The sequence below is a fragment of the Zonotrichia albicollis genome, chromosome 31, assembly GCF_047830755.1.
Source record: "Zonotrichia albicollis isolate bZonAlb1 chromosome 31, bZonAlb1.hap1, whole genome shotgun sequence".
In the NCBI taxonomy this organism is placed as follows: Eukaryota; Metazoa; Chordata; class Aves; order Passeriformes; family Passerellidae; genus Zonotrichia; species Zonotrichia albicollis.
The window spans coordinates 6330900-6343174 of record NC_133849.1 but is presented as its reverse complement, the minus strand read 5'-3'; the positions used below and the strand labels follow the sequence as shown (position 1 = coordinate 6343174).

Sequence of the window (12275 nt, the reverse complement as noted above, 5' to 3'; positions counted from 1 at the left end):
ATCCTTGGAACGGCTGGGGAGACAGGTACGGGCACACCTGTGACACCTGTGACACCTGTGTGACACCTGTGTGTAACCCATTGTTATCCATTGTCACCACTGGGGCACGGCCCGGGGCTCCAGGACATCCTTGGAACGGCTGCGGACAGGTAAAGGCACACCTGTGACACCTGTGTGACACCTGTGTGACACCTGAGCATCACCTGTGACACCTGTGTGACACATACTGACACCCATTGTTATCCATTGTCAGTACTGGGGCACGGCCCGGGGCTCCAGGACATCCTTGGAACGGCTGGGGACAGGTAAAGGCACACCTGTGACACCTGTGTGACACCTGTGTGACACCTGTGTGACACCTGTGTGACACCTGTGACACCTGTGTGACACCTGTGACACCTGAGTGTAACCCATTGCTATCCATTGTTATCTATCATTATCCATTGTCACCACTGGGGGACAGCCCGGGGCTCCAGGACATCCTTGGAACGGCTGCGGACAGGTAAAGGCACACCTGAGACACCTGTGTGACACCTGTGTGACACCTGTGACACCTGTGTGTAACCCATTGCTATCCATTGTTATCCATGGTCACCACTGAGGCACGGCCCGGGGCTCCAGGACATCCTTGGAACGGCTGCGGACAGGTAAAGGCACACCTGTGACACCTGTGTGACACCTGTGTGACACCTGTGACACCTGTGTGACACCTGTGTGCCACCTGTGACACCTGTGTGACACCTGAGCATCACCTGTGTGACACCTGTGTGTAACCCATTGCTATCCACTGTTATCCACTGTCCCCACTGGGGCACGGCCCGGGGCTCCAGCATGTCCTTGGAATGGCTGTGGGACACACCTGTGTTACCTGAGTGTCACCTGTCCCCAGGTGTGTCCCCAGGTGTGTTACCTGTCCCCAGGTGTGTCTCACCTGCAGATGGGCACCACCATGGGGTTCTCGGTCACCCCCCGGAACAGCCCCCGCTCCTTGAGGGTCTCCAGCAGCGCCCGGCGGGCCTGGAACCGCGGCATGCCCTGGACAGAGTGACCAATGAGTGACCACTGAGTGACCACAACCAGCCCAGAGTGACCACAGTGACCACTGAGTGACCACAATAGCCCAAAGTACCCCAAAATGACCCAAAATGCCCCAAATTCACCCCAAACTGACCAGGAAGGGGGCGGGGACGTTGACCATGGTGCCGTCCTCCCCGATGACCGAGGCCACGCCCAGCCCGTGACCCAAAACCGCCCAAAATTACCCCAAAACACCCCAAAATAACAAAACCACCACAAAATGACCCAAAATGACCCAAAATGCCCCAAATTCACCCCAAACTGACCAGGAAGGGGGCGGGGACGTTGACCATGGCGCCATCCGCCCCGATGACCGAGGCCACGCCCAGCCCGTGACCCAAAACCGCCCAAAATTACCCCAAAACGACACAAATCCCCCAAAACACTTCAAAATGACCCAAAAATGACCGAATTCACCCCAAACTGACCAGGAAGGGGGCGGGGACATTGACCATGGTGCCGTCCTCCCCGATGACCGAGGCCACGCCCAGCCCGTGACCCAAAACCGCCCAAAATTACCCCAAAACATCCCAAAATAACAAAACCACCACAAAATGACCCAAAATTACCCAAATTCACCCCAATCTCACCAGGAAGGGGGCGGGGACGTTGACCATGGTGCCGTCCTCCCCGATGACCGAGGCCACGCCCAGCCCATGACCCAAAACCGCCCAAAATTACCCCAAAACACCCCAAAATAACAAAACCACCACAAAATGACCCAAAATTACCCAAATTCACCCCAATCTCACCAGGAAGGGGGCGGGGACGTTGACCATGGTGCCGTCCTCCCCGATGACCGAGGCCACGCCCAGCCCATGACCCAAAACCGCCCAAAATTACCCCAAAACACCCCAAAACAACAAAACCACCACAAAATGACCCAAAATGACCCAAAAATGCCCGAATTCACCCCAAACTGACCAGGAAGGGGGCGGGGACGTTGACCATGGCGCCGTCCTCCCCGATGACCGAGGCCACGCCCAGCCCGTGACGCTGCCCCACCTCGAAGTCGGTGGCGTCGTGGGCGGGGGTGATCTTGACCGCGCCTGGGGGCGGGGCCAGCGTTGGGACACGCCCACATGGAGGGACACGCCCACACGGAGGGACACGCCCCCATGGTGGCCACGCCCATGGGTATGTAAACAGGTTAAGCCACTCCCCTTTAGGCCACGCCCACATGAGCCTCACCCCAAAGCAACCACACCCAATCAGGCCACACCCCTCTGAGCCACACCCCCAAAGACCACACCCCTTTAAGCCACACCCTAAAAACGGCCACACCCAGTTAGGCCACACCCCCAAATGACTGCTCCCAAACAGGCCACACCCAAAACAGCCACACCCAACCAGACCACACCCCTCTAAGCCACACCCCCAAAGAAACCGCACACCTCTAAGCCACGCCCCTCTAAGCCACACCCCAAAACAACCACACCCCAATCCAGCCCCACCAAGAGACCACACCCCTAAATGACCACACCCCTCCAAACCACACCCCAAACCAATTACACCCAGAGACCACACCCCATACAAGCCCCGCCCCTCCAAGCCCCGCCCCCCGAGGCCCCGCCCCTCACCGGTGCCGAACTGGGGGTCCACGAAGGCGTCGTGCAGGATGGGCAGGACCCGCCCCGTGATTGGGTGGCGCACGCTCCGCCCACGCAGGTGCTGCGGGGACAAAGGGGGCGGGGCCGTCAGGGACACGCCCAGGGCTGGGCACAGCCCTTGGCCACGCCCACTGTGGGGCACGGCCACACCCGGGCACCCGGGCAGGGGCTGGCCCTCACCTGGGCACACCTGGGGGAGGGGGGGGGGGTCAGGGGTGCTGGCCACGCCCACAGGTGCGCCCAGGTGTGCCCAGGTGTGCCCAGGTACCCCCAGGTGTGCCCAGGTGTATCCCAGGTGTGTGCCCAGGTGTGCCCAGGTGTATCTCAGGTGTGTTCAGGTGCGCCCAGGTGTGCCCCAGGTGTGCCCAGGTGTGCCCAGGTATGCCCAGGTGTATCCCAGGTGTGCTCAGGTGTGCCCAGGTGTGCCCAGGTACCCCCAGGTGTGCCCAGGTGTATCCCAGGTGTGTGCCCAGGTGTGCCTCAGGTGTGCCCAGGTGTGCCCCAGGTGTGCCCAGGTACCCCCAGGTGTGCCCAGGTGCCCCCAGGTGTGCCCAGGTGTATCTCAGGTGTATCCCAGGTACCCCCAGGTGCCCCCAGGTGTGCCCAGGTGTGCTCAGGTGTATCCCAGGTGTGTCCCAGGTGTACCAGCCCCATTTCCAGGTGCCCAGGTGTATCCCAGGTGTGCCCAGGTGCCCCCAGGTCTATCCCCGGTGTATCTCAGGTGTATCCCAGGTGCCCCCAGGTGTGCCCAGATCTATCCCAGGTGTATCTCAGGTCTATCCCAGGTGTACCAGCCCCATTCCCAGCTGTCCCCAGGTGCCCCCAGCTGTGCCCAGGTGTATCCCAGGTGTGCCCAGGTGTGTCCCCAGGTGTATCTCAGGTGCCCCCAGGTGTATCCCAGCTGTCCCCAGATGCCCCCAGGTGTATCTCAGGTGTATCCCAAGTACCCCCAGGTGTGCCCCGGTGTATCCCAGGTCTATCCCAGGTGCCCCCAAGTGCGCCAGGTGTGCTCAGGTGTACCAGCCCCATTCCCAGGTGTATCTCAGGTGCCCCCAGGTGCCCCCAGGTGTATCTGAGGTGTATCCCAGGTGTGCCCAGGTGCCCCCAGGTGCCCCAGGTGTATCCCAGGTGTGCCCAGGTGTATCTCAGGTGTACCAGCCCCATTCCCAGGTGTCCCCAGGTGCCCCCAGGTGTATCCCAGGTGCGCCCAGGTGCCCCCAGGTGTATCCCCGGTGTATCTCAGGTGTATCCCAGGTGCCCCCAGGTGTATCCCAGGTGTATCTCAGGTGTGTCCCAGGTGTATCTCAGGTGTATCCCAGCTGTGCCCAGGTGCCCCCAGGTGTGTCCCAGGTGTATCTCAGGTGTATCCCAGCTGTGCCCAGGTGCCCCCAGGTGTATCTCAGGTGTACCCAGCTGTGCCCAGGTGTGTGCCCAGGTGTATCCCAGGTGTCCCCAGGTGCGCCCTCACCCGGTACCGGGGGTCCTCGGGGTGCACGGCCACGGCCTCGTCCCCCAGCATCGTCTCCAGGCGCGTGGTGGCCACCACGACCTCGGGGGGCTCCCCCTGCCCTGGGGAGGGGCACCGGGCAGGGTCAGCACGGGACCCCTCCCCAAAATCCCCACGGACCCCCAAACCCACGGGGACCCCTCCCCAAAATCCCCACAGACCCCAAACCCACGGGGACCCCTCCCCAAAATCCACAGGGACCCCAAACACCACAGGGACCCCTCCCCAAAATCCACAGGGATCCCAAACAACACTGGGACCCCTCCCCAAAATCCACAGGGATCCCAAACAACACTGGGACCCCTCCCCAAAATCCACAGGGACCCCAAACAACACAGGGACCCCCAGGGACCCCCAAAACAACACAGGGACCCCTCCCCAAAATCCACAGGGACCCCAAACACTACAGGGACCCCTCCCCAAAATCCACAGAGACCCCAAACACTACAGGGACCCCTCCCCAAAATCCACAGGGACCCCAAACACTACAGGGACCCCTCCCCAAAATCCACAGAGACCCCAAACACTACAGGGACCCCTCCCCAAAATCCACAGGGACCCCCAAACAACACAGGGACCCCTCCCCAAAATCCCCAGAGACCCCCAAACCCACGGGGACCCCTCCCCAAAATCCACAGGGACCCCAAACACCACAGGGACCCCTCCCCAAAACCCCCAGGGAACCCCAAACACCACAGGGACCCCTCGCCAAAATCCACAGGGACCCCTCCCCAAAATCCACAGGGACCCCAAACCCACGGGACCCCTCCCCAAAATCCCCAGGGACCCCAAACCCACAGGGACCCCTCCCCAAAATCCCCAGGGACCCCTCCCCAAAATCCACAGGGACACCAAACAACACAGGGACCCCTCCCCAAAATCCACGGGGACCCCAAACCCACGGGGACCCCAAACCCACGGGGACCCCTCCCCAAAATCCCCAGAGACCCCCAAACACCACAGGGACCCCCAGGGACCCCCAAACCCACGGGGACCCCTCCCCAAAATCCACAGGGACTCTCTAAACCCCACAGGGACCCCTCCCCAAAATCCCCAGGGACCCCCAAACACCACCGGGACCCCCAAACAACACAGGGACCCCTCCCCAAAATCCACAGGGACCCCAAACAACACAGGGACCCCTCCCCAAAATCCCCAGGGACCCCAAACAACACAGGGACCCCTCCCCAAAATCCCCAGGGACCCCCAAACCCACGGGGACCCCTCCCCAAAATCCCCAGGAACTCCCCAAACCCCTCAGGGACCCCCAGAGACCCCCAAATAACACAGGGACCCCCAGAGACCCCCAAAACAACACTGGGACCCCTCCCCAAAATCCCCAGAGACCCCCAAACAACACAGGGACCCCACAGGGAACCCCCAAAGCCCACAGAGCCCCCAGCCCCAATTACCAGCCCACTCCAGACCCACCCAGACCCACCCAGACCCCCCAAAGCCCCCAGCCCCAATTACCAGCCCCCTCCAGGGGGTAGGCGAAGGTCACCAGGACCCTCCAGGACACCCCCAGACCCCCCAAAGCCCACAGAGACCCCAGCCCCAATTACCAGCCCCCTCCAGGGGATCCCCCAGACCCACCCAGACCCCCCCAAAGCCCATTGAAGCCCCCAGACCCATTTACCAGCCCCCTCCAGGGGGTACGCGAAGGCCACCAGGACCCCGAACTCCACGGGCTCCTCATAGCCCGGGACCCTGAGCAGGGTGCGGCCCCCCAGCTCCTTCTTCTCCACCTGAGAGACCCCAAAAACGCCCAAAGTTACCCCAAAAATACCCCAAAAACATCCCCAAATCCTGTGGCACCCCCAGCTCCTTCTTCTCCACCTGGGGACCCCCAAAAACACCCAAAGTTACCCCAAAATTACCCCAAAAACAACCCCAAATCCTGTGGGACCCCCAGCTCCTTCTTCTCCACCTAAAGAGACCCCAAAAACACCCAAAGTTACCCCAAAAATACCCCAAAAAACCTAAAATCCCCCAGCTCCTTCTTCTCCACCTGGGGACCCCAAAAACACCCAAAGTTACCCCAAAAACATCCCCAAATCCTGTGGCACCCCCAGTTCCTTCTTCTCTACATGGGGACCCCAAAAACACCCAAAGTTACCCCAAAATTACCCCAAAAACCCTAAACCCACCCAGCTCCTTCTTCTCCACCTAAAGAGACCCCAAAAATACCCAAAATTACCCCAAAAAATATTGCAAAAAACCTAAAATCCCCCAGCTCCTTGTTTTCCACCTGGGGACACCAAAACCCCCCAAAATTACCCCAAAGCCACCCAAATTTACCCCAAAAATACCCCAAAATCCCCAAACCCCCCCAGCTCCTGCTTCTTCACCTGGAGGGGGTTTGGGGGTCTCAGGGCAGCATTTTGGGGTGATTTTGGGGGATTTTTGGGGCGTATTTCAGGCAATGTTTTATAGGATATTTCAGGAGTCTCAGAGCAGATTTTTGGGGTGATTTTGGGTGGTTTTGGGTACCTCAATGTCAGAGATGGCCGAGCGCAGGGCGCAGCTCCAGTGCGAATTTTGGGGTGATTTTGGGGGATTTTTAGGGCATATTTCGGGCAATGTTTTACAGGATATTTTGGGGATCTCAGAGCAGATTTTTGGGGTGATTTTGGGTGATTTTGGGTACCTCAATGTCAGAAATGGCCGAGCGCAGGGCGCAGCTCCAGTGCGAATTTTGGGGTGATTTGGGGGGATTTTTGGGGCATATTTCGGGCAATGTTTATAGGATATTTTGGGGCTCTCAGAGCAGATTTTTGGGGTGATTTTGGGTGGTTTTGGGTACCTCAATGTCGGAGATGGCCGAGCACAGGGCGCAGCTCCAGTGCGAATTTTGGGGTGATTTTGGGGGATTTTTGGGGCGTATTTCGGGCAATGTTTCGGGGTGTTTCTGGGGTATTTTTGGGGTGATTTTGGGGTGTTTTGGGTACCTCAATGTCGGAGATGGCCGAGCGCAGGGCGCAGCTCCAGTGCGAATTTTGGGGTGATTTTGGGGGGTTTTGGGGCGTATTTCGGGCAATGTTTTACAGGATATTTTGGGGCTCTCAGGGCAGATTTTTGGGGTGATTTTGGGTGGTTTTGGGTACCTCAATGTCGGAAATGGCCGAGCGCAGGGCGCAGCTCCAGTGCGAATTTTGGGGTGATTTTGGGGGATTTTTGGGGCGTATTTCAGGCAATGTTTCCGGGTGTTTCTGGGGTATTTTTGGGGTGATTTTGGGGTGTTTTGGGTACCTCAATGTCGGAGATGGCCGAGCGCAGGGCGCAGCTCCAGTGCGAATTTTGGGGTGATTTCGGGGGATTTTTGGGGTGTATTTCGGGCAATGTTTTACAGGATATTTTGGGGATCTCAGAGCAGATTTTTGGGGTGATTTTGGGGTGATTTTGGGTGGTTTTGGGTACCTCAATGTCAGAAATGGCCGAGCGCAGGGCGCAGCTCCAGAGCGAATTTTGGGGTGATTTTGGGGGATTTTAGGGGCGTATTTCGGGCAATGTTTCGGGGTGTTTTTGGGGTGTTTTTGGGGTGATTCTGGGTGGTTTTGGGTACCTCAATGTCAGAAATGGCCGAGCGCAGGGCGCAGCTCCAGTGCACGATCCCAGGGGTGATTTTGGGGTGATTTTGGGGGATTTTTGGGGCGTATTTCGGGCAATGTTTATAGGATATTTTGGGGGTCTCAGGGCAGATTTTTGGGGTGATTCTGGGTGGTTTTGGGTACCTCAATGTCAGAAATAGCCGAGCGCAGGCGCAGCTCCAGTGCACGATCCCAGGGGTTATTTTGGGGTGATTTTGGGGGATTTTGGGGCGTATTTCGGGCAATGTTTCAGGGGATGTTTCGGGGTGTTTTTGGGGTATTTTTGGGGTAATTCTGGGTGGTTTTGGGTACCTCAATATCAGAAATGGCCGAGCGCAGGGCGCAGCTCCAGTGCACGATGCGGCGGCTCCGGTAGATCAGGCCCTGCTCGTGCAGCCTCACAAAGGCCTCGGTGACGGCGCGGCTCATTTTCTGGGGGGAATTTGGGGGTTTTGGGGGTTTTTGAGGTGTTTTGGGGGATTTTTAGGGGTTTTTTGGGGATTTTTGGGGGGTTTTTGGGGGTTTGGGGACCCCCACTCACCGGGTCCATGGTGAAGCAGGCGCGCCCCCAGTCCATGGAGGGGATTTTTGGGGTGTTTTGGGGTGTTTTTGGGGGTTTTTGGGGTCAGGGTGTTTTGGGGTGGTTTTTGGGGTGTTTTGGGGGTTTTTGGGGTGTTTTGGGGTGTTTCGGGGGTTTTTGGGGACCCCCACTCACCGGGTCCATGGTGAAGCAGGCGCGCCCCCAGTCCATGGAGGGGATTTTTGGGGTGTTTTGGGGTGTTTTTGGGGGTTTTTGGGGTCAGGGTGTTTTGGGGTGGTTTTTGGGGTGTTTTGGGGGTTTTTGGGGTGTTTTGGGGTGTTTCGGGGGTTTTTGGGGACCCCCACTCACCGGGTCCATGGTGAAGCAGGCGCGCCCCCAGTCCGTGCAGGGGATTTTTGGGGTGTTTTTGGGGGTTTTTGGGGGGTTTTAGGGTCAGGGGTTTTTGGGGTGTTTTTGGGGATTTTGGGGGATTTTTTGGGGTGTTTTCGGGGGGTTTTGGGGGTTTGGGGACCCCCACTCACCGGGTCCATGGTGAAACAGGCACACCCCCAGTCCATGGAGGGGATTTTTGGGGTGTTTTGGGGGGGTTTTGGGGGGTTTTGGGGGTTTTTGGGGTGTTTTTGGGGTGTTACAGGGGGTTTTTGGGGGTTTGGGGACCCCCACTCACCGGGTCCATGGTGAAGCAGGCGCGCCCCCAGTCCATGGAGGGGATTTTTGGGGTGTTTTTGGGGTGTTTCAGGGGTTTTTGGGGTCAGGGGTTTTAGGGGTGTTTTTGGGGATTTTGGGGTGGTTTTTGGGGGGTTTTTGGGGTTTGGGGACCCCCACTCACCGGGTCCATGGTGAAGCAGGCGCGCCCCCAGTCCATGGAGGCCCCGAGGCGCCGCAGCTGCTGGTAAATGCGGTCACCCTTCCTGGGGGGGGGACAGGGGTCACTCAGGGGTCAGGGGTCACTCCGGGGTCACTCTGGGGTCACTCCGGGGTCACTCTGGGGTCACTCTGGGGTCTGTGGGTCACTTTGGGGTCACTCTGGGGTCATTTAGGGGTGCCATGGGTCACTCCAGGGTCCCTTTTAGGTCATTCTACAGTGCCAGAGGTCACTCAGTGGTCACTCAGGGGTCACTCAGGGGTCACACCCACCCCATTGGTCGCTCAGTGGTCACCCTGTGGTCACTCAGGGGTCACTGTTGGGCATCCCCATGCAGTCTCCCATTGGTCACTCACTCGTTCTCCCAGCACTCAGGGGTCACCCACTGGTCACTCAGGGGGTCAGTGGTCACTCAGGGGGTCACACCCCTCCAACGGCCACCCATTGGTCACCCTGGGGTCAGTCAGCGATCACTCAGCAACACCCTGGTCATCCTTCCAGCGCCACACCCCACGCATGGTCACTCATTGGTCACTCAGGGGGTCAGTGGTCACTCAGGGTCACTCGGGGTCACTCACTCGTCCTTCCAGCACCACACCTCTCCCAGGAAGGCCTCAGAGGTCAGTCAGGGATCACACCCCCCATTGGTCAGTGGTCACTCAGGGGGTCAGTGGTCACTCAGGGGTCACTCACTCGTCCTTCCAGCGCCACACCTCTCCCAGGGAGGCCTCAGTGGTCAGTCAGGGATCACACCCCCCAATGGTCACTCAGTGGTCACTCAGGGTCACCCATTGGTCACTCACTCGTCCTTCCAGCGCCACACCTCTCCCAGGAAGGCCTCGCGGCCCAGCTGGTACCAGCCCAGCCCTTGGTGGGTCAGTGGTCACCCATTGGTTACCCATTGGTCAGTGGTCACTCAGTGGTCACTCAGGGTCACTCACTCGTCCTTCCAGCGCCACACCTCTCCCAGGAAGGCCTCAGAGGTCAGTCAGGGATCACACCCCCCATGGTCACTCAGGGGGTCAGTGGTCACTCAGTGGTCACTCAGGGTCACTCACTCGTCCTTCCAGCGCCACACCTCGGCCAGGAAGGCCTCAGAGGTCAGTCAGGGATCACACCCCCCAATGGTCACTCAATGGTCACTCAGTGGTCACTCAGTGGTCACTCACTCGTCCTTCCAGTGCCACACCTCCCTCAGGAAGGCCTCGCGGCCCAGCTGGTGCCGGCTCAGCCCTTGGTGGGTCAGTGGTCACCCATTGGTTACCCATTGGTCAGTGGTCACTCAGGGGGTCAGTGGTCACTCAGTGGTCACTCGGGGTCACTCACTCGTCCTTCCAGCGCCACACCTCGGCCAGGAAGGCCTCGCGGCCCAGCTGGTGCCAGCCCAGCCCTTGGTGGGTCAGTCAGGGATCACACCCCCCAATGGTCACTCAGGGTCACTCAGTGGTCACTCAGTGGTCACTCACTCGTCCTTCCAGCGCCACACCTCCCTCAGGAATCCCTCGCGGCCCAGCTGGTGCCGGCTCAGCCCTTGGTGGGTCAGTGGTCACCCATTGGTTACCCATTGGTCAGTGGTCACTCAGGGGGTCAGTGGTCACTCAGTGGTCACTCAGTGGTCACTCAGTGGTCACTCACTCGTCCTTCCAGCGCCACACCTCTCCCAGGAAGGCCTCGCGGCCCAGCTGGTGCCAGCTCAGCCCTTGGTGGGTCAGTGGTCACCCATTGGTTACCCATTGGTCAGTGGTCACTCAGGGGGTCAGTGGTGGTCAGTGGTCACTCAGGGGGTCAGTGGTCACTCAGGGGGTCAGTGGTCACTCAGGGTCACCCATTGGTCACTCACTCGTCCTTCCAGCGCCACACCTCGGCCAGGAAGGCCTCAGAGGTCAGTCAGGGATCACACCCCCCAATGGTCACTCAGTGGTCACTCATTGGTCACTCGGGGTCACCCAGTGGTCACTCACTCGTCCTTCCAGCGCCACACCTCGGCCAGGAAGCCCTCGCGGCCCAGCTGGTACCAGCCCAGCCCTTGGTGGGTCAGTCAGGGATCACACCCCCCATTGGTCAGTGGTCACTCAGTGGTCACTCAGGGTCACTCACTCGTCCTTCCAGCGCCACACCTCCCGCAGAAAGCCCTCGCGGCCCAGCTGGTGCCGGCTCAGCCCTTGGTGGGTCAGTCAGGGATCACACCCCCCATTGGTCAGTGGTCACTCAGTGGTCACTCAGTGGTCACTCAGTGGTCACTCACTCGTCCTTCCAGCGCCACACCTCCCTCAGGAATCCCTCACGGCCCAGCTGGTGCCGGCTCAGCCCCCGCGAGCGCTGCAGGCGCCGCTCCACGACCACCTGGGTGGCGATGCCGGCGTGGTCACAGCCGGGGACCCAGAGCGTGGTCAGGCCACGCATGCGGTGCCTGGGGACAATGGGGACATTGAGGGGTCATTGGGGTCACTGCATGGTCATTGGGGTCACAGCGTGGTCACAGCCGGGGACCCAGAGCGTGGTCAGGCCACGCATGCGGTGCCTGCAATGGGGACACAATGGGGACATTGTGGGGTCATTGGGGTCATTGGGGTCATGGGGTCACAGCGTGGTCACAGCCGGGGACCCAGAGCGTGGTCAGACCCCGCATGCGGTGCCTGGGGGGACATTGGGGACATCAGAGAGACATTGGGGACAGTGGGGACAGTGGGGTCATTGGGGTCATTGGGGTCATTGGGGTCATTGGGGTCACAGCGTGGTCACAGCCAGGGACCCAGAGCGTGGTCAGCCCACGCATGCGGTGCCTGGGGGGACATTGAGGGGTCATTGGGGTCACTGCATGGTCATTGGGGTCACAGCGTGGTCACAGCCGGGGACCCAGAGCGTGGTCAGCCCACGCATGCGGTGCCTGGGGACAATGGGGACAGTGCATGGTCATTGGGGTCATTGGGGTCACTGCATGGTCATTGGGGTCATTGGGGACATTGGGGACATTGGGGTCATTGGGGTCACAGCGTGGTCACAGCCGGGGACCCAGAGCGTGGTCAGGCCACGCATGCGGTGCCTGGGGACAGTGGGGACATCAGAGAGACATTGGGGACATTGG

At 59.8% G+C, this 12275-nt stretch overlaps 1 protein-coding gene across 1 annotated transcript in view; it reads right to left on the bottom strand.

Moving 5' to 3' along the window:
* The window catches only part of VARS1 (valyl-tRNA synthetase 1), a 43336-nt gene that overhangs the window by 20890 nt on the left and 10171 nt on the right, over positions 1 to 12275 (bottom strand). Inside the window, 8 exon segments of the mRNA XM_074529759.1 lie at positions 932 to 1035; positions 2002 to 2126; positions 2658 to 2748; positions 4156 to 4256; positions 5834 to 5942; positions 8097 to 8216; positions 9155 to 9236; positions 11436 to 11600. Of these exon segments, the coding sequence (XP_074385860.1) occupies positions 932 to 1035; positions 2002 to 2126; positions 2658 to 2748; positions 4156 to 4256; positions 5834 to 5942; positions 8097 to 8216; positions 9155 to 9236; positions 11436 to 11600 (897 nt within the window).